Source organism: Protomyctophum bolini (assembly GCF_963924005.1).
Source record: "Protomyctophum bolini genome assembly, chromosome: 2".
NCBI lineage: Eukaryota > Metazoa > Chordata > Actinopteri > Myctophiformes > Myctophidae > Protomyctophum > Protomyctophum bolini.
In genome coordinates this window covers 19,456,965-19,477,369 of record NC_137863.1, presented here as the reverse complement: position 1 = coordinate 19,477,369, position 20,405 = coordinate 19,456,965, and the positions used below count along the sequence as shown (strand labels likewise).

The 20,405-nt window shown below is 37.6% G+C and overlaps 1 protein-coding gene across 2 annotated transcripts in view; it reads left to right on the top strand.

The window, feature by feature from the left end:
* Positions 1–20,405, top strand: part of LOC308325299 (fibrinogen-like protein 1) — a 151,662-nt gene that overhangs the window by 3,445 nt on the left and 127,812 nt on the right. Inside the window, exons 1-3 of one of the 2 annotated variants that reach the window (XM_080777787.1) lie at positions 5,943–6,014; positions 8,124–8,370; positions 12,250–12,412. In XM_080777787.1, the coding sequence (XP_080633913.1) occupies positions 6,009–6,014; positions 8,124–8,370; positions 12,250–12,412 (416 nt within the window). In that variant the 5' untranslated portion in view covers positions 5,943–6,008. Of the gene's footprint in view, positions 1–5,942; positions 6,015–8,123; positions 8,371–12,249; positions 12,413–20,405 lie in introns of those variants that run through there. The other variant, XM_080777786.1, reaches the window with a different exon arrangement.

Sequence of the window (20,405 nt, the reverse complement as noted above, 5' to 3'; positions counted from 1 at the left end):
AATAAATATATTCATTTTGACCATTGGTTGCTGTGTTAATTCTTGTACTAGAACCCCCTTTGAAAAATCAAGGACTGTTCCTTTTTCTGATTGCTTTGAGGGCATGTCAGCTCCTGACAAGCCAACAGCTGCCTCTAATTGTTTTATCCTTTCTTTAATGGGGGAAAATCTGTCTAGAACAGGGGTCTTCAAATGTTGACGATCAAATGTCATCATGTAACAGTTGTTTAGTTATAATGTAGGTGTAGTTATCTCATTATACAAGGGTCTCTTTTTTTTACAGTTAAGATGTGTTAACATTGACGATCAAATGCCATGTATAACACACAGTATCCTCAACAGATCCTCTTTTATTTGTGTAAGTCTCTAAGTCTTTTTTATTATTTTTTATTTTTTTAAACAAAACCGTTGAGAGGCATATTTCAGCTGGCATCGTGGCATGTGACTTTTTTGTAGGTTATTATATTTTGTTTCATATGCACCGCATGTACATTCTCAATTTAACACTGAAAAATAAAAAGTAGCTGAGCTACTTTTTCCATGTAGCTGTAGCTTTACAAGCTACATTTCTCCAGGGGTAGCTATGTAGCTTGATCAAGCTACTGCCATGGTGAGCTACTTGTAGCTTTACAAGCTACGCTTTCAAAGTAACTTCCCCAACACTGTATACTTGTAGCCCTTCTCCAAGCCTTTTGTGTTGTTTTATTGTATAGGCCAATGTGAGAGCTTAATTGCTATATATGGATGTGAACTTGAAAAATCAAGTGCCCCCCTTGGAAATATGAATGCCCCCCTGCTGATTATTCCCTGGATACGGCACTGTGAAAGTAGCTGCAATTTGCAACTCTAGATTTTTTTTTTTACAATGCATGACGTCAATTATAGTCTGACATCAGCGCAACCACAGGTGTTATGAATTATTATTATGTCACATGATGGTTGTTGATACAGTCAGCTCCGTTAGTTTTCTTTTCTTTTTAGCAGGCCTATTCTATTTGCAAACAGCAGATGGCGACACTGCGTGTGCACCAGGTGTGCACAGGCAGGCACACGCAGGTCTTGTTTTACGGCCTGTCGCAGAATTACAAAATGGCGGCTCGGAATATGAACTCTGGGGCTGCGTCCGAAATCATTCCCTATGCCCCATATAGTGCACTACTTTGAGGTTCCGCCATTTTGTTATAGTGTCCGAATATGTAGTGAGCATTTTTGCACCCTAACGTAGTGGACTGAAGTATCCCACAATGCACCGGGAATTGTAGGGAGCATCCGATGGTCACTACAAAAACACAGCGAAGCAAATCTGCCCCATAATGCATTGCGCAAGCTCGCTCTTGAGCGCACATGCACGCGTTTGCGCACGTGCGCTGCTTCTGCATGCATGCGCTCATTGAGCTCCAACTCAGAAGATGCAGAAGTTGTACCAGCGAAAGAAATCAACACAAATGTACTTTTTAAACTTTCGTTTTCCCCTCTCTTTTCTTCCCTGGCGGATCTCGAAGCTACAGATCTCGAGACAAATGATCTGTGCATTTATTTGAAATTGTTTTATTTTATTTATAATAAATCTACTCATTTGCAATAGTATTACTAATCTGATTCATTGTATCACCCAGGCCCAGCGCAAGACGTTAGGAGAGGAATCAGTTGCTTGATTGATTGATTGATTGAAATCTTTATTAACAGTTTGCAGAATTACAGTACATTTCAAGCACAAACTCAATACAAAGACTGTTAACTGTGAGTGGACGACCCAATTAAGCCTTACACTTGTTTACAACAGGGTCCACATTGTTCAATTGCTGTAGAATATATTTGTGAGATTCTTTATCAGAAACGTAGGAGACATGCATGTGAGACACATATTAATTGTGTCCGAACATATGTTTTATTAATATTCATTAATTCCTGCCATGAAAATATAAAAAAAAAAATGCTATCTAACATTATTTCATTGAATTGCGATAAATGCATTAAAACTTCATTGTGTAGGCAGTCATTTATTGGACTGCTGTTTCTGTTAACACCAAACGTCCGTATTGTGAGCAGAGCTTGTAGATCGGCTACTTTTGGTAATTCTTTACCAAAAGTACCCAAGTAAAAGTATACAAGCTCACAACACGGACGTCGCGCGTTACTTATAGATCGGCTATTTTTGCCGTTTCCCCCCCGCCCCAGGATTAGCGGGGGTTCATGTGGTTAAGATTCAATCATGCTGCTGATATTTTCATATTATTGTCAAGGTTGTGCACTGTTTTCATATTGCTGGATAATGGATATAGCCTAATATTAATTTATTGATAATAATCATAGGCCCATTGTTATGGGCCTATGATTTTAAAATAACCTTTTTATCATAGATATATAGGCCTAAATGCCTGCAAACATATTTTCATTAACCTATTTTTTCTTTATTCATTCATGAATTTAAAAATAACTTTACAAGCTGTCCTTGCAGGGAGGTGACAGCCTGCAGTCACTTATTTGATACAGTCTGTTCCTAGCGGAAATTCAGCAGCAGCGTTTTGATTGGTTTCTTGTTGTCAGTTGATTCTTCATATCCAAATGAGTGAAACGGCCGGGATGATTTGTTTATTTTTCAAACAGTTCTTTATGAGGCGATCTGAAAAAACCTAATGGGGATTTCATGCAAATAAAAAGTACATGAACCCGCGGAACTACAGCGCCCTCTATCGATATTGACGTCAGAGTCGGTGCTCCCCATACAGGGAGTATTGTCCGAAATCATCACTATAGAGTCCACTAGAGTCTGGATCCCCGTATGGGGGATAGGGAGTAGGGAACAACCCTAGCAATTCGGACGCAGCCCCAGGCTGCGTCCGAAATCATTCCCTATGCCCCATATAGTGCACTACTTTGAGGTTCCGCCATTTTGTTATAGTGTCCGAATATGTAGTGAGCATTTTTGCACCCTAACGTAGTGGACTGAAGTATCCCACAATGCACCGGGAATTGTAGGGAGCATCCGATGGTCACTACAAAAACACAGCGAAGCAAATCTGCCCCATAATGCATTGCGCAAGCTCGCTCTTGAGCGCACATGCACGCGTTTGCGCACGTGCGCTGCTTCTGCATGCATGCGCTCATTGCGCTCCAACTCAGAAGATGCACAAGTTGTACCAGCGAAAGAAATCAACACAAATGTACTTTTTAAACTTTCGTTTTCCCTCTTTTCTTCCCTGGCGGATCTCGAAGCTACAGATCTCGAGACAAATGATCTGTGCATTTATTTGAAATTGTTTTATTTTATTTATAATAAATCTACTCATTTGCAATAGTATTACTAATCTGATTCATTGTATCACCCAGGCCCAGCGCATGACGTTAGGAGAGGAATCAGTTGCTTGCTGTAGAATATATTTGTGAGATTCTTTATCACAAACGTAGGATACATGCATGTGAGACACATATTAATTGTGTCCGAACATATGTTTTATTAATATTCATTAATTCCTGCCATGAAAATATAAAAAAAATATGCTATCTAACATTATTTCATTGAATTGCGATAAATGCATTAAAACTTCATTGTGTAGGCAGTCATTTATTGGACTGCTGTTTCTGTTAACACCAAACGTCCGTATTGTGAGCAGAGCTTGTAGATCGGCTACTTTTGGTAATTCTTTACCAAAAGTACCCAAGTAAAAGTATATAAGCTCACAACACGGACGTCGCGCGTTGCTTATAGATCGGCTATTTTTGCCGTATCCCCCCCGCTCCAGGATTAGTGGGGGTTCATGTGGTTAAGATTCAATCATGCTGCTGATATTTTCATATTATTGTCAAGGTTGTGCACTGTTTTCATGTTGCTGGATAATGGATATAGCCTAATATTAATTTATTGATAATAATCATAGGCCCATTGTTATGGTTGTTTTATCATAGATATATAGGCCTAAATGCCTGCAAACATATTTTCATTAACCTATTTTTTCTTTATTCATTCATGAATTTAAAAATAACTTTACAAGCTGTCCTTGCAGGGAGGTGACAGCCTGCAGTCACTTATTTGATACAGTCTGTTCCTAGCGGAAATTCAGCAGCAGCGTTTTGATTGGTTTCTTGTTGTCAGTTGATTCTTCATATCCAAATGAGTGAAACGGCCGGGGTGATTTGTTTATTTTTCAAACAGTTCTTTATGAGGCGATCTGAAAAAACCTAATGGGGATTTCATGCAAATAAAAAGTACATGAACCCGCGGAACTACAGCGCCCTCTATCGATATTGACGTCAGAGTCGGTGCTCCCCATACAGGGAGTATTGTCCGAAATCATCACTATAGAGTCCACTAGAGTCTGGATCCCCGTATGGGGGATAGGGAGTAGGGAACAACCCTAGCAATTCGGACGCAGCCCCTGCGTCCGAATTGCTAGGGTTGTTCCCTACTCCCTATCCCCCATACGGGGATCCAGATTCTAGTGGACTCTATAGTGATGATTTCGGACAATACTCCCTGTATGGGGAGCACCGACTCTGACGTCAATATCGATAGAGGGCGCTGTAGTTCCGCGGGTTCATGTACTTTTTATTTGCATGAAATCCCCATTAGGTTTTTTCAGATCGCCTCATAAAGAACTGTTTGAAAAATAAACAAATCATCCCGGCCGTTTCACTCATTTGGATATGAAGAATCAACTGACTACAAGAAACCAATCAAAACGCTGCTGCTGAATTTCCGCTAGGAACAGACTGTATCAAATAAGTCTGGCTGTCACCTCCCTGCAAGGACAGTTTGTAAAGTTATTTTTAAATTCATGAATGAATAAAGAAAAAATAGGTTAATGAAAATATGTTTGCAGGCATTTAGGCCTATATATCTATGATAAAAAGGTTATTTAGGATAATGGATATAGTCTAATATTAATTTATTGATAATAATCATAGGCCCATTGTTATGGGAAAACAGTGCACAACCTTGACAATATATGAAAATATCAGCAGCATGATTTAATCTTAACTACATGAACCCCCGCTAATCCTGGGGCGGGGGGGATACGGCAAAAATAGCCGATCTAAGCAACGCGCAACGTCCGTGTTGTGAGCTTGTATACTTTTACTTGGGTACTTTTGGTAAAGAATTACCAAAAGTAGCCGATCTAAGCTCTGCTCACAATACGGATGTTTGGTGTTAACAGAAACAGCAGTCCAATAAATGACTGCCTACACAATGAAGTTTTAATGCATTTATCGCAATTCAATGAAATAATGTTAGATAGCATATTCATGGCAGGAATGAATGAATATTAATAAAACATATGTTCGGACACAATTAATATGTGTCTCACATGCATGTATTTAGCCTACGTTTGTGATAAAGAATCTCACAAATATATTCTACAGCAAGCAACTGATTGCTCTCCTAACGTCATGCGCTGGGCCTGGGTGATACAATGAATCAGATTAGTAATACTATTGCAAACGAGTAGATTTATTATAAATAAAATAAAACAATTTCAAATAAATGCACAGATCATTTGTCTCGAGATCTGTAGCTTCGAGATCCGCCAGGGAAGAAAAGAGGGGAAAACGAAAGTTTAAAAAGTACATTTGTGTTGATTTCTTTCGCTGGTTCAACTTCTGCCTCTTCTGAGTTGGAGCGCAATGAGCGCATGCATGCAGAAGCAGCGCACGTGCGCAAACGCGTGCATGTGCGCTCAAGAGCGAGCTTGCGCAATGCATTATGGGGCAGATTTGCTTCGCTGTGTTTTTGTAGTGACCATCGGATGCTCCCTACAATTCCCGGTGCATTGTGGGATACTTCAGTCCACTACGTTAGGGTGCAAAAATGCTCACTACATATTCGGACACTATAACAAAATGGCGGAACCTCAAAGTAGTGCACTATATGGGGCATAGGGAATGATTTCGGACGCAGCCTTGGAATATTTTGGACAGAAAGTAACTCATAACATGTCTACGGGGGATTTTTATGAAAAACAAGCTCTGCAGATTGAAAGAGGATAATTCAAGCTTGGACTGCAGCTGCAATGTTGGTGAGTTTAACGTCATTTAAGACTTTGTGAATGTAATGTGTTTCTCAGTGGAAAGGGGTGAAGCTTGGGAGACCTGCAGTGTTTGCTCAGTGTGTGAGTTGGCCGTTCCTCACACTGTTTGTGGTGAGTTTTAGGTTGAACTCACCATTAATGTCAGTTTATTTTTGTTTCATTGAAATGGAATATCTATTTTCATTGTGGTATCTTTCCTCTTTGTTTTTATCTAGATAGAGCCACTACCATATTTAGTTTAGATTTATTTTATGTTACAGGCTTGCATGCCATATTTGCCAAACTGTGGAATTCTTTACACAAATAAGATACACCAACTTCTTGGGAAATAAAGAACCCCAATATATGTCTGTGTCCTGTGCCCTATTTGCCAGGTTACATACATGTATTATTTTGACTCTCTATAAAATGTGTTATGAATGAACTGTGATGTCTCTGGACCAACTGTTTACATGGAACCTGAATACAAGTAGGCCTATTCCTATTCCTCAATGTTTACATGACCAAAGCATTCATTATATAGGAATATAGCACTATATAGTCTACTAAGGGCAGACATTTGTAAAATAATACATGTATTCCAAACTCCCAGTAGCATGCGGGAACGCCCACAGACTACTTTCTGGCCTTGACAGCCCATTCATCCACACAGAAAAGTCCTGTCTGATTGCATTAAACAATGTTACACTCACCAACATTGCAGCTGTACGAAAAGCTTGAATTATCCTCTTTCTATCTGCAAAGTTTTTGATTCATAAAAATCCACCATAGAGACGTTATGAGCTACTTTCTGTCAAGAAATGCCCTGCATTTGTCAGAGTTTGGAAGTGCTTGTTTTCAATAATGTGACATTTAGAAACAGGTGGTACGCAGGACGGTTGGGTGATTTCCAACGTGCGCTTCCAAACTCCAACACTCCATGCTGCTCAATGTTTTGCCACTCAGTCTAGATGAGGGGGGCGTGTCCTGATGGGAAAATCTATGCTCTCTATAGAGCCAGCCAGGCCAGTGAATGTAAATACTATTTTTTGGTATTTTGCCATTTTGAGCGTTTGGGAGTATTTTTGAGAGCTGGTTCAGTGGCAATTTTGGCTCATACTACCTTCGCACTAGGCAAAGTGTGACAATTCCTTTGGTAGAACCTCTGATTTGATTTGATTTATTTTGATTGCTACAATCGTCAGCAGTCCACAAGGGGGCGTCATCCAAAAGAGCCGACTTTGAAGAAGGAGAGGGTCACTATTCCACACTCACTCCAGAGGGCCACATTGCACATACTGTCATAGCAAAAATAATAGCAGATGTGTCGCACTGCAACACGTTTTGAGCTTGTAGATCTGCTATTTGTGCTACGTTTGAATTGAAAATCCTGATATTATTTTTGCTATTTTTGAATTGGAATTTTGAAAAGTAATTTAAAATGCATTTAGTTATACTTAAATTTAGTTAACTTTATGAACTTTATTAACTCATTTTCAACTATGTCATTAATATACTTTAGAGCTGTTGTGTGGAAATAAGAAAAATATAATAATAATAATAATAATACAAACAGTCACCTCGATCTGTGTTTCCTAGAACTGGAGGTCTGAAAAAAATCATTAACATGGTGAATCACATCTTGATGTCATCAAGATGTGATTCACCATGTTAATGTGAATTAACGTGTATGACTATGTGAAGGCCGTGTCAGAGCTGTCTGAACATGTATGACTGTGCAGGCTGTGTCAGAGCTGTCTGAACATGTATGACTCTGTGCAGGCCGTGTCAGAGCTGTCTGAACATGTATGACTCTGTGCAGGCCGTGTCAGAGCTGTCTGAACATGTATGACTGTGCAGGCTGTGTCAGAGCTGTCTGAACATGTATGACTCTGTGCAGGCCGTGTCAGAGCTGTCTGAACATGTATGACTCTGTACAGGCCGTGTCAGAGCTGTCTGAACATGTATGACTATGTACAGGCCGTGTCAAAGCGCTGCAGTGAGGAGGAGCTGTCTGAACATGTATGACTATGTGCAGGCCGTGTCAGAGCTGTCTGAACATGTATGACTATGTGCAGGCCGTGTCAGAGCTGTCTGAACATGTATGACTATGTGCAGGCCGTGTCAGAGCGCTGCAGTGAGGAGGTGTCTCGTCTCAGAGAGCAGGAGAAGCTCCTGAAGAGCAGAGTGCTGAAGCAGGAGATCCTGCTCCACCGACTGCAGCTGCTCAACCAGCCCCGCCTCCACAAGACCTCAGCCAACCAGGAGCCGCCGCCGCCGCCGCCACCGCCTGATGATGACCACACCCACAAGACTGCAGCCAACCAGGAGCCGCTGCCCCCTGATGACCACACCCAGCACAGAGGTCAGGCCACACACACCCCCAGCACAGCACAGTGATGTGACGTCTCTCCCTCCGAAACCCAAACGATAGCAAAAATAATCATTCCCCTCTGTGGAGTGAGGGGCTCTTATCATCCATGACGTATAAGATGTCCATTTGCTCCGACATTATGACGTCAAATTCTCCATTCATTTTCTCAATGGGAATTTAATGTTTGTGTAGCACGAAAATCTGCACTAATTGCTGAATATAGGAGGGGCTATAGTGCCTCTCAAAAACTACATTTCTCATTGATCCGCGACTGCGTCGGTTTGACTGGACTGGCCACTGGACGTCATCCACTTTTATTTTGATAGGATTAGTTCACCAACCCCCCCCCCCAAAAAAAGAAAAACACCCTACGAAGCCTTTTTTTTTGTCTCTTTCCATAAGCAAAATATTTTGACAACCGTCATAAAGATGCTAAACATAGCGGATGTGCAGTGGTGGGAAGTAAGTAACTAAGTACTTTTACTTGCGTAAGTACCGTTGAGGTATTTACCTTTGAGGTATTTGTACTTTACTTGAGTATTTTCAGTACTTTTACGTCTACTCCACTACATCTCGGAGCCGAAATTTTTACTTTTTACTTCACTTCAATTATTTGAAAACTTTAGTTACTAGTTACTTTAGCGATTTTTGATTAGAAAAACTGTGTGGCCTTCAACCCTATACATTTTGGCCATTTGAAAATAGCTGATCTGCCACATGATGTGGCCCCCACCTTCACTTAACCCATTCTGACCTGAGATCAGATTCTAAAAATGTCTTCTACATCCTGACAGTTTTCATTCTGACCTGAGATCAGATTCTAAAAAAAATCTCATGTCAGTCGCTCTTCGATTTTTCAAAAATAGCAGATCTACAAGCTCGTAGCACACCACTCGGTGGCGCGCTATGAGCTTGTAGATCTGCTATTTTTCAATGGCTAAAGCATAACATAATGCTAACACCAAAATGGATTCCCGCCCACAATGGCCCTCAGGTTAATATCAGAATACTGATATATTATTGATTTCATCTAATTAGTAGTATTAAAGTGTTATTGTCTTTCTTTATGTCCAATGTATTTTTATTTATAGTCCATAAAGTTAAAATAACTGTAACTCTTCAGGATTCTAATTAAAAAAAGCCAAAAAAGTAATAATCCAGGATTTCAATTCAAATAGCAAATAGCAAAACAATTGCTGATCTACAAGTTCAAAACACGTCACAGTGCGATGCGTTTTGACCTTGTAGATCGGCTATTTTTTAATACGACAGTAATATGCAATGTGGCCCTCTGGAGTGTGTGGAAGTACTGTGGCCCTGCAGGGCCCACCCCTGATATAGATCAACCTTTGTTCAACGTTGACCCCACATGGAACACAGGGAACTATATCGTTTGGTGCTGCTCTGGCATAGTGATACTGGACACAAAAACACATTTCCATGTGACAGAGAGGTCAAAGTTGAACGAAAGGTGCTCTATATATATATGGGACCTATTCCTACTAGAAATACTGTAGGTCAATTTCTACTAGAAATATATAGGTCAACAACAGAGCTACCAACCTGCACACATTTTGTGTACCAACCACGCAATTCTAGGCGTATAGACACCTAGAATTGCGTGGTTGGTACACAAAATGTGTGCAGGTTGGTAGCTCTGCAACAATACAAATGATGCTAGTTTTGTGGATTCATTTAGTTTTAATGCGTGGTCCCCAGTGACCCCCACCACCTTAATGACCAGAACTACCTACCCTAATATTCAGCATAACCAGAGCAGAACTCCCACCACGGGACTCGGGCAATCAATGCATACCTTCATTTGCAATCACTGTAATAATAAATAGGCCTATACATTTATTGTAAGTATTATTGATGTAAGTCCAAACATCGGAACTAACCCTTTAAAGCAGGGGTGTCGAACTCAACTTGGGGCGAGGGCCGCATTGGTCAAAAGGTCACTTGATGGGGGCCACAACCAGTTGCGGACGCACGCTCGATGTCTCAAGCCCAACACACACCGGCTCCGTTCATAGGTTCATTGAAAATAATGGAGGCGGCTGTTTTGACGCGCGGTGTTCGCAGACGGTGTGGGAGGCCCTTCAGTCAGTCACTGCTATAATATCTATCTATCTATCTATCTATCTATCTATCTATCTATCTATCTATCTATCTATCTATCTATCTATCTATCTATCTATCTATGTATGCTCAGACCCAGCCAGCCAGCCAGCCAGCAAGCCACACACATAGTGCTCAGACCCAGCCAGCCACACACATAGTGCTCACTGCTCAGACCCAGCCAGCAAGCCACGTACATAGTGCTCAGACCCAGCCAGTCAGCCAGCCAGCAAGCCACACACATAGTGCTCAGAACCAGCCAGCCAGCCACACACATAGTGCTCAGACCCAGCCAGCCAGCAAGCCACATACATAGTGCTCAGAGCCAGCCAGCCACACACATAGTGCTCAGACCCAGCCAGCCAGAAAGCCACACACATAGTGCTCAGACCCAGCCAGCCAGCAGGCCACACACATAGTGCTCAGACCCAGCCAGCCACACACATAGCTCCGTAAGGGAGTGGTTGCACCACTCAAAAAATCTTCAAAAAACTGAAGAGGCTACTGGAGATTGGAAAACCTGATTTGGACATGATCTGATGCAGGACAATGTCACTATGACAGAAAGAGAAGATGGGTCTTCACACATTCACTCACACACACACACACACACACACACACACACACACACACACACACACACACACACACACACACACACACACACAACTTTGTGCCTATAATGTGCACGGCACCGATCCACTTCTTCATATCACGCAAGAGACGCCACACACCAGTATCGAAGAGAGATAGTCACTTACTCACTTGTTGTAACTTGTAGGGATGCCACAAAGTGACCATCAGCCAAATTGAATAGTCGACAGCCCTGCCGATTAATAATCGATTAATTGAACCCACCCCCCATATTAATCAATATCAGATAAAACGTATAAGATTTTATATTATGCACATGCCATGGTCACATAACCATTATATGTTGAGTGCATGCTTTGATGGTTACAGTTATATAATCAGTTTTGATGAGTAAACCTTTGTGGAGATCTTCTCAGTTCTCATTGTATGCTAGTTACTGCCATTCAGGATGGAAAATGAAATCCATTTGGATTTGGGGAGAAGTAGTTTCATAAGGGGCTGGTATGAAGTACTTGATATAAAGAGAACATGTTCAGTTCACTAGTCTACACTCTACTCTACACCTGCCTTCATTTCATCTGATTGTCTGTCTGTCTGGCAGGCACTTAACAAGCAATCGTTAACTGTGTCTGTTAGAGAGAGGGGCAGAGAAGAGTGGCTTTGCTCAACTTGATTTATACTTATATTCTCCACTCTGATGAAGGTACATGTTCGATATATCATGCAGCCTTACTTATAAGCCTATATTTTGGCTATTAAATGACATGGCGGGCCACATTTGGCCCGCGGGCCTTGACTTTGACACCCATGCTTTAAAGGTATATTCAGTGATTTCACTTAATTCAAATATCACTTATTTTTTTGTTTTGTTGTGATAATCCTCTCTACTATAGAGTGTGCTGACCACATAAGGAGTTCCTCCCTGTCCCCAGTTAACCCCTGGGGGTCAAAAAACCTTAGGTTTCGTTTTGAACTCTATCCTGATTGGACGAAGGCTTAGGTCCCACAGCCAAAAACGAAACCTAAGGTTTTTTGAGTAAAATCACTGAATATACCTTTAATAGGGTTATGATTTAAAATGGCATACAATGTGATAATTATGGTGTGTGTGTGCGTGCGTGCGTGCGTGCGTGCGTGCGTGCGCGCGCCCGTCAGATTGCTCGCAGGTGTTCCAGTCTGGCTCCAGGTCCAGTGGGGTGTACACTGTCACGCCACAAGGGGGCAGCGCTGCTCCAGTCTCCGTCTACTGTGACATGAGTGACGGCGGTGGCTGGACCTTGGTACAGAGACGCGTCGACGGCACCGAGAGCTTCAACAGGTGTGTGTAGTTAAGCAGTGGTGGAAGAAGTACTACATTGTTTTACTTAAGTAAAAGTAGTTAGACTCTTGAAACGTTTTCATTTAGTTTTATTCACATTTTAGTCAGAAATAATAATCAGTAATGAGAAATAATAAGAATTGAGAAATGTTTTATTTAAAAAAAAGAAATTCCCTTTCTTTTTTTCAAAAACTCGCGCTTCCTCGATAGTGCAAGAAATAATCAGAAATGAGATATAATAAGTCAATATGTCAAATAATGTTTTAGGAGCTGTTTCTCAACAACCAAAGTGTCAAATAATGTTTTAGGAGCTGTTTCTCAACAACCAAAAGTGTAAAATAATGTTTTAGGAGCTGTTTCTCAACAACCAAAGTGTCAAATAATGGTTAGAAGCTGTTTTTCAACAACCAAACGTGTCAAATAATGTTTTAGGAGCTGTTTCTCAACAACCAAAAGTGTAAAATAATGTTTTATGAGCTGTTTCTCAACAACCAAAGTGTCAAATAATGGTTAGAAGCTGTTTTTCAACAACCAAAAGTGTCAAATAATGTTTTAGGAGCTGTTTCTCAACAACCAAAAGTGTAAAATAATGTTTTAGGAGCTGTTTCTCAACAACCAAAGTGTCAAATAATGGTTAGAAGCTGTTTTTCAACAACCAAACGTGTCAAATAATGTTTTAGGAGCTGTTTCTCAACAACCAAAAGTGTAAAATAATGTTTTAGGAGCTGTTTCTCAACAACCAAAGTGTCAAATAATGGTTAGAAGCTGTTTTTCAACAACCAAAAGTGTCAAATAATGTTTTAGGAGCTGTTTCTCAACAACCAAAAGTGTAAAATAATGTTTTAGGAGCTGTTTCTCAACAACCAAAGTGTCAAATAATGGTTAGAAGCTGTTTTTCAACAACCAAAAGTGTCAAATAATGTTTTAGGAGCTGTTTCTCAACAACCAAAAGTGTAAAATAATGTTTTAGGAGCTGTTTCTCAACAACCAAAGTGTCAAATAATGGTTAGAAGCTGTTTTTCAACAACCAAAAGTGTCAAATAATGTTTTAGGAGCTGTTTCTCAACAACCAAAGTGTCAAATAATGGTTAGAAGCTGTTTTTCAACAACCAAAAGTGTCAAATAATGTTTTAGGAGCTGTTTCTCAACAACCAAAAGTGTAAAATAATGTTTTAGGAGTTGTTTCTCAACAACCAAAGTGTCAAATAATGGTTAGAAGCTGTTTTTCAACAACCAAAAGTGTCAAATAATGTTTTAGGAGCTGTTTCTCAACAACCAAAAGTGTAAAATAATGTTTTAGGAGCTGTTTCTCAACAACCAAAGTGTCAAATAATGGTTAGAAGCTGTTTCCCAAAATAATTTGCCTCCCAAAATAATTTGCCTCCCAAAATAATTTGCCAAAATAATTTGCCTCCCAAAATAATTTGCCTGCCAAAATAATTTGCCTCCCAAAATAATTTGCCTCCCAAAATAATTTGCCTCCCAAAATAATTTGCCTCCCAAAATAATTTGCCAAAATAATTTGCCTCCAAAAATAATTTGCCAAAATAATTTGCCTCCCAAAATAATTTGCCAAAATAATTTGCCTCCCAAAATAATTTGCCAAAATAAATTGCCTCCCAAAATAAATTGCCTCCCAAAATAATTTGCCTCCCAAAATAATTTGCCAAAATAATTTGCCTCCCAAAATTATTTGCCAAAATTATTTGCCTCCCAAAATAATTTGCCTCCCAAAATAATTTGCCAAAATAATTTGCCTCCCAAAATAATTTGCCTCCCAAAATAATTTGCCAAAATAATTTGCCTCCCAAAATAATTTGCCTCCCAAAATAATTTGCCAAAATAATTTGCTTCCCAAAATAATTTGCCTCCCAAAATAATTTGCCACCCAAAATAATTTGCCAAAATAATTTGCCAAAATAATTTGCCAAAATAATTTGCCTCCCAAAATAATTTGCCTCCCAAAATAATTTGCCTCCCAAAATAATTTGCCAAAATAATTTGCCTCCCAAAATAATTTGCAAAAATAATTTGCCTCCAAAAATAATTTGCCTCCCAAAATAATTTGCCTCCCAAAATAATTTGCCTCCCAAAGTGTAAAATAATGTTTTAGGAGCTGTTTCTCAACAACCAAAGTGTCAAATAATGGTTAGAAGCTGTTTTTCAACAACCAAAAGTGTCAAATAATGTTTTAGGAGCTGTTTCTCAACAACCAAAAGTGTAAAATAATGTTTTAGGAGCTGTTTCTCAACAACCAAAGTGTCAAATAATGGTTAGAAGCTGTTTTTCAACAACCAAAAGTGTAAAATAATGTTTTAGGAGCTGTTTCTCAACAACCAAAGTGTCAAATAATGGTTAGAAGCTGTTTTTCAACAACCAAAAGTGTCAAATAATGTTTTAGGAGCTGTTTCTCAACAACCAAAAGTGTAAAATAATGTTTTATGAGCTGTTTCTCAACAACCAAAGTGTCAAATAATGGTTAGAAGCTGTTTTTCAACAACCAAAAGTGTCAAATAATGTTTTAGGAGCTGTTTCTCAACAACCAGAAGTGTAAAATAATGTTTTAGGAGCTCTTTCTCAACAACCAAAGTGTCAAATAATGGTTAGAAGCTGTTTTTCAACAACCAAAAGTGTCAAATAATGTTTTAGGAGCTGTTTCTCAACAACCAAAGTGTCAAATAATGGTTAGAAGCTGTTTTTCAACAACCAAAAGTGTCAAATAATGTTTTAGGAGCTGTTTCTCAACAACCAAAAGTGTCAAATAATGTTTTAGGAGCTGTTTCTCAACAACCAAAGTGTCAAATAATGGTTAGAAGCTGTTTTTTAACAACCAAAAGTGAAAAATAATGTTTTAGGAGCTGTTTCTCAACAAACAAAGTGTCAAATAATGGTTAGAAGCTGTTTTTCAACAACCAAAAGTGTCAAATAATGTTTTAGGAGCTGTTTCTCAACAACCAAAAGTGTAAAATAATGTTTTAGGAGCTGTTTCTCAACAACCAAAGTGTCAAATAATGTTTAGAAGCTGTTTTTCAACAACCAAAAGTGTCAAATAATGTTTTAGGAGCTGTTTCTCAACAACCAAAAGTGTAAAATAATGTTTTAGGAGTTGTTTCTCAACAACCAAAGTGTCAAATAATGGTTAGAAGCTGTTTTTCAACAACCAAAAGTGTCAAATAATGTTTTAGGAGCTGTTTCTCAACAACCAAAAGTGTAAAATAATGTTTTAGGAGCTGTTTCTCAACAACCAAAGTGTCAAATAATGGTTAGAAGCTGTTTTTCAACAACCAAAAGTGTCAAATAATGTTTTAGGAGCTGTTTCTCAACAACCAAAAGTGTAAAATAATGTTTTAGGAGCTGTTTCTCAACAACCAAAGTGTCAAATAATGGTTAGAAGCTGTTTTTCAACAACCAAAAGTGTAAAATAATGTTTTAGGAGCTGTTTCTCAACAACCAAAGTGTCAAATAATGGTTAGAAGCTGTTTTTCAACAACCAAAAGTGTCAAATAATGTTTTAGGAGCTGTTTCTCAACAACCAAATGTGTAAAATAATGTTTTATGAGCTGTTTCTCAACAACCAAAGTGTCAAATAATGGTTAGAAGCTGTTTTTCAACAACCAAAAGTGTCAAATAATGTTTTATGAGCTGTTTCTCAACAACCAGAAGTGTAAAATAATGTTTTAGGAGCTGTTTCTCAACAACCAAAGTGTCAAATAATGGTTTGGTTAGCTGTTTTTCAACAACCAAAAGTGTCAAATAATGGTTAGAAGCTGTTTTTCAACAACCAAAAGTGTCAAATAATGTTTTAGGAGCTGTTTCTCAACAACCAAAAGTGTAAAATAATGTTTTAGGAGCTGTTTCTCAACAACCAAAGTGTCAAATAATGGTTAGAAGCTGTTTTTCAACAACCAAAAGTGTAAAATAATGTTTTAGGAGCTGTTTCTCAACAACCAAAGTGTCAAATAATGGTTAGAAGCTGTTTTTCAACAACCAAAAGTGTCAAATAATGTTTTAGGAGCGGTTTCTCAACAACCAAAAGTGTAAAATAATGTTTTAGGAGCTGTTTCTCAACAACCAAAGTGTCAAATAATGGTTAGAATAATTTTGGGAGGAAAAATTATTTTGGCAAATTATTTTGGCAAATTATTTTGGGAGGCAAATTATTTTGGGAGGCAAATTATTTTGGCAAATTATTTTGGGAGGCAAATTATTTTGGGAGGCAAATTATTTTGGCAAATTATTTTGGGAGGCAAATTATTTTGGCAATTTTTTTTGGCAAATTAATCCCAAAATAATTTGCCAAAATAATTTGCCTCCCAAAATAATTTGCCAAAATAATTTGCCTCCCAAAATAATTTGCCTCCCAAAATAATTTGCCTCCAAAAATAATTTGCCAAAATAATTTGCCTCCCAAAATAATTTGCCTCCCAAAATAATTTGCCAAAATAAATTGCCTCCCAAAATAATTTGCCTCCCAAAATAATTTGCCAAAATAATTTGCCTCCCAAAAATATTTGCCAAAATTATTTGCCTCCCAAAATAATTTGCAAAAATTATTTGCCTCCCAAAATAATTTGCCAAAATAATTTGACTCCCAAAATAATTTGCCTCCCAAAATAATTTGCCTCCCAAAATAATTTGCCAAAATAATTTGCCTCCCAAAATAATTTGCCAAAATAATTTGCCAAAATAATTTGCCTCCCAAAATAATTTGCCTCCCAAAATAATTTGCCTCCCAAAATAATTTGCCTCCCAAAATAATTTGCCTCCCAAAATAATTTGCTTCCCAAAATAATTTGCCAAAATAATTTGCCAAAATAATTTGCCAAAATAATTTGCCTCCCAAAATAATTTGCCTCCCAAAATAATTTGCCTCCCAAAATAATTTGCCTCCCAAAATAATTTGCCTCCCAAAATAATTTGCCTCCCAAAATAATTTGCCTCCCAAAATAATTTGCCTCCCAAAATAATTTGCCAAAATAATTTGCCTCCCAAAATAATTTTCCAAAATAATTTGCCAAAATAATTTGCCTCCCAAAATAATTTGCCTGCCAAAATAATTTGCCTCCCAAAATAATTTGCCTCCCAAAATAATTTGCCTCCCAAAATAATTTGCCAAAATAATTTGACTCCCAAAATAATTTGCCTCCTAAAATAATTTGACTCCCAAAATAATTTGCCAAAATAATTTGCCTCCCAAAATAATTTGACTCCCAAAATAATTTGACTCCCAAAATAATTTGACTCCCAAAATAATTTGCCTCCCAAAATAATTTGCCTGCCAAAATAATTTGCCTCCCAAAATAATTTGCCTGCCAAAATAATTTGCCTCCCAAAATAATTTGCCTCCCAAAATAATTTGCCACCCAAAATAATTTGCCTCCCAAAATAATTTGCCAAAATAATTTGCCTCCCAAGATAATTTGCCTCCCAAAATAATTTGCCTCCCAAAATAATTTGCCTCCCAAAATAATTTGCCTCCCAAAATAATTTGCCTCCCAAAATAATTTGACTCCCAAAATAATTTGCCTCCCAAAATAATTTGACTCCCAAAATAATTTGCCAAAATAATTTGCCTCCCAAAATAATTTGCCTCCCAAAATAATTTGCCTGCCAAAATAATTTGCCTCCCAAAATAATTTGCCTGCCAAAATAATTTGCCTCCCAAAATAATTTGCCTCCCAAAATAATTTGCCTCCCAAAATAATTTGCCACCCAAAATAATTTGCCTCACAAAATAATTTGCCTCCCAAAATAATTTGCCTCACAAAATAATTTGCCTCCCAAAATAATTTGCCTCCCAAAATAATTTGCAAAAATAATTTGCCTCCCAAAATAATTTGCCTCCCAAAATAATTTGCCAAAATAATTTGCCTTCCAAAATTATTTGCCAAAATTATTTGCCTCCCAAAATAATTTGCAAAAATAATTTGCCTCCCAAAATAATTTGCCAAAATAATTTGACTCCCAAAATAATTTGCCTCCCAAAATAATTTGACTCCCAAAATAATTTTCCAAAATAATTTGCCTCCCAAAATAATTTGCCAAAATAATTTCCCTCCCAAAATAATTTGCCAAAATAATTTGACTCCCAAAATAATTTGCCTCCTAAAATAATTTGACTCCCAAAATAATTTGCCAAAATAATTTGCCTCCCAAAATAATTTGACTCCCAAAATAATTTGACTCCCAAAATAATTTGCCAAAATAATTTGCCTCCCAAAATAATTTGCCTCCCAAAATAATTTGCCTCCCAAAATAATTTGCCACCCAAAATAATTTGCCTCCCAAAATAATTTGCCAAAATAATTTGCCTCCCAAGATAATTTGCCTCCCAAAATAATTTGCCTCCCAAAATAATTTGCCTCCCAAAATAATTTGCCTCCCAAAATAATTTGCCTCCCAAAATAATTTGACTCCCAAAATAATTTGCCTCCCAAAATAATTTGACTCCCAAAATAATTTGCCAAAATAATTTGCCTCCCAAAATAATTTGCCTCCCAAAATAATTTGCCTCCCAAAATAATTTGCCTGCCAAAATAATTTGCCTCCCAAAATAATTTGCCTGCCAAAATAATTTGCCTCCCAAAATAATTTGCCTCCCAAAATAATTTGCCTCCCAAAATAATTTGCCACCCAAAATAATTTGCCTCACAAAATAATTTGCCTCCCAAAATAATTTGCCTCACAAAATAATTTGCCTCCCAAAATAATTTGCCTCCCAAAATAATTTGCAAAAATAATTTGCCTCCCAAAATAATTTGCCTCCCAAAATAATTTGCCAAAATAATTTGCCTTCCAAAATTATTTGCCAAAATTATTTGCCTCCCAAAATAATTTGCAAAAATAATTTGCCTCCCAAAATAATTTGCCAAAATAATTTGACTCCCAAAATAATTTGCCTCCCAAAATAATTTGACTCCCAAAATAATTTTCCAAAATAATTTGCCTCCCAAAATAATTTGCCAAAATAATTTCCCTCCCAAAATAATTTGCCAAAATAATTTGCCTCCCAAAATAATTTGCCTGCCAAAATAATTTGCCTCCCAAAATAATTTGCCAAAATAATTTGCCTCCCAAAATAATTTGCCTCCCAAAATAATTTGCCAAAATAATTTGCCTCCAAAAATAATTTGCCTCCAAAAATAATTTGCCAAAATAATTTGCCTCCCAAAATAATTTGCCAAAATAATTTGCCTCCCAAAATAATTTGCCAAAATAAATTGCCTCCCAAAATAATTTGCCTCCCAAAATTATTTGCCTCCCAAAATAATTTGCAAAAATAATTTGCCTCCCAAAATAATTTGCCAAAATAATTTGACTCCCAAAATAATTTGCCTCCCAAAATAATTTGCCTCCCAAAATAATTTGCCTCCCAAAATAATTTGCCTCCCAAAATAATTTGCCTCCCAAAATAATTTGCCTCCCAAAATAATTTGCCAAAATAATTTGCCTCCCAAAATAATTTGCCTCCCAAAATAATTTGCCAAAATAATTTGCCTCCCAAAATAATTTGCCTCACAAAATAATTTGCCTCACAAAATAATTTGCCTCCCAAAATAATTTGACTCCCAAAATAATTTTCCAAAATAATTTGCCTCCCAAAATAATTTGCCAAAATAATTTGCCTCCCAAAATAATTTGCCAAAATAATTTGCCTCCCAAAATAATTTGCCTGCCAAAATAATTTGCCTCCCAAAATAATTTGCCAAAATAATTTGCCTCCCAAAATAATTTGCCTCCCAAAATAATTTGCCTCCTGAAATAATTTGCCAAAATAATTTGCCTCCCAAAATAATTTGCCAAAATAATTTGCCTCACAAAATAATTTGCCTCCCAAAATAATTTGCCAAAATAATTTGCCTCCCAAAATAATTTGCCAAAATAATTTGCCTCCCAAAATAATTTGCCAAAATAATTTCCCTCCCAAAATAATTTGCCAAAATAATTTGCCTCCCAAAATAATTTGCCTGCCAAAATAATTTGCCTCCCAAAA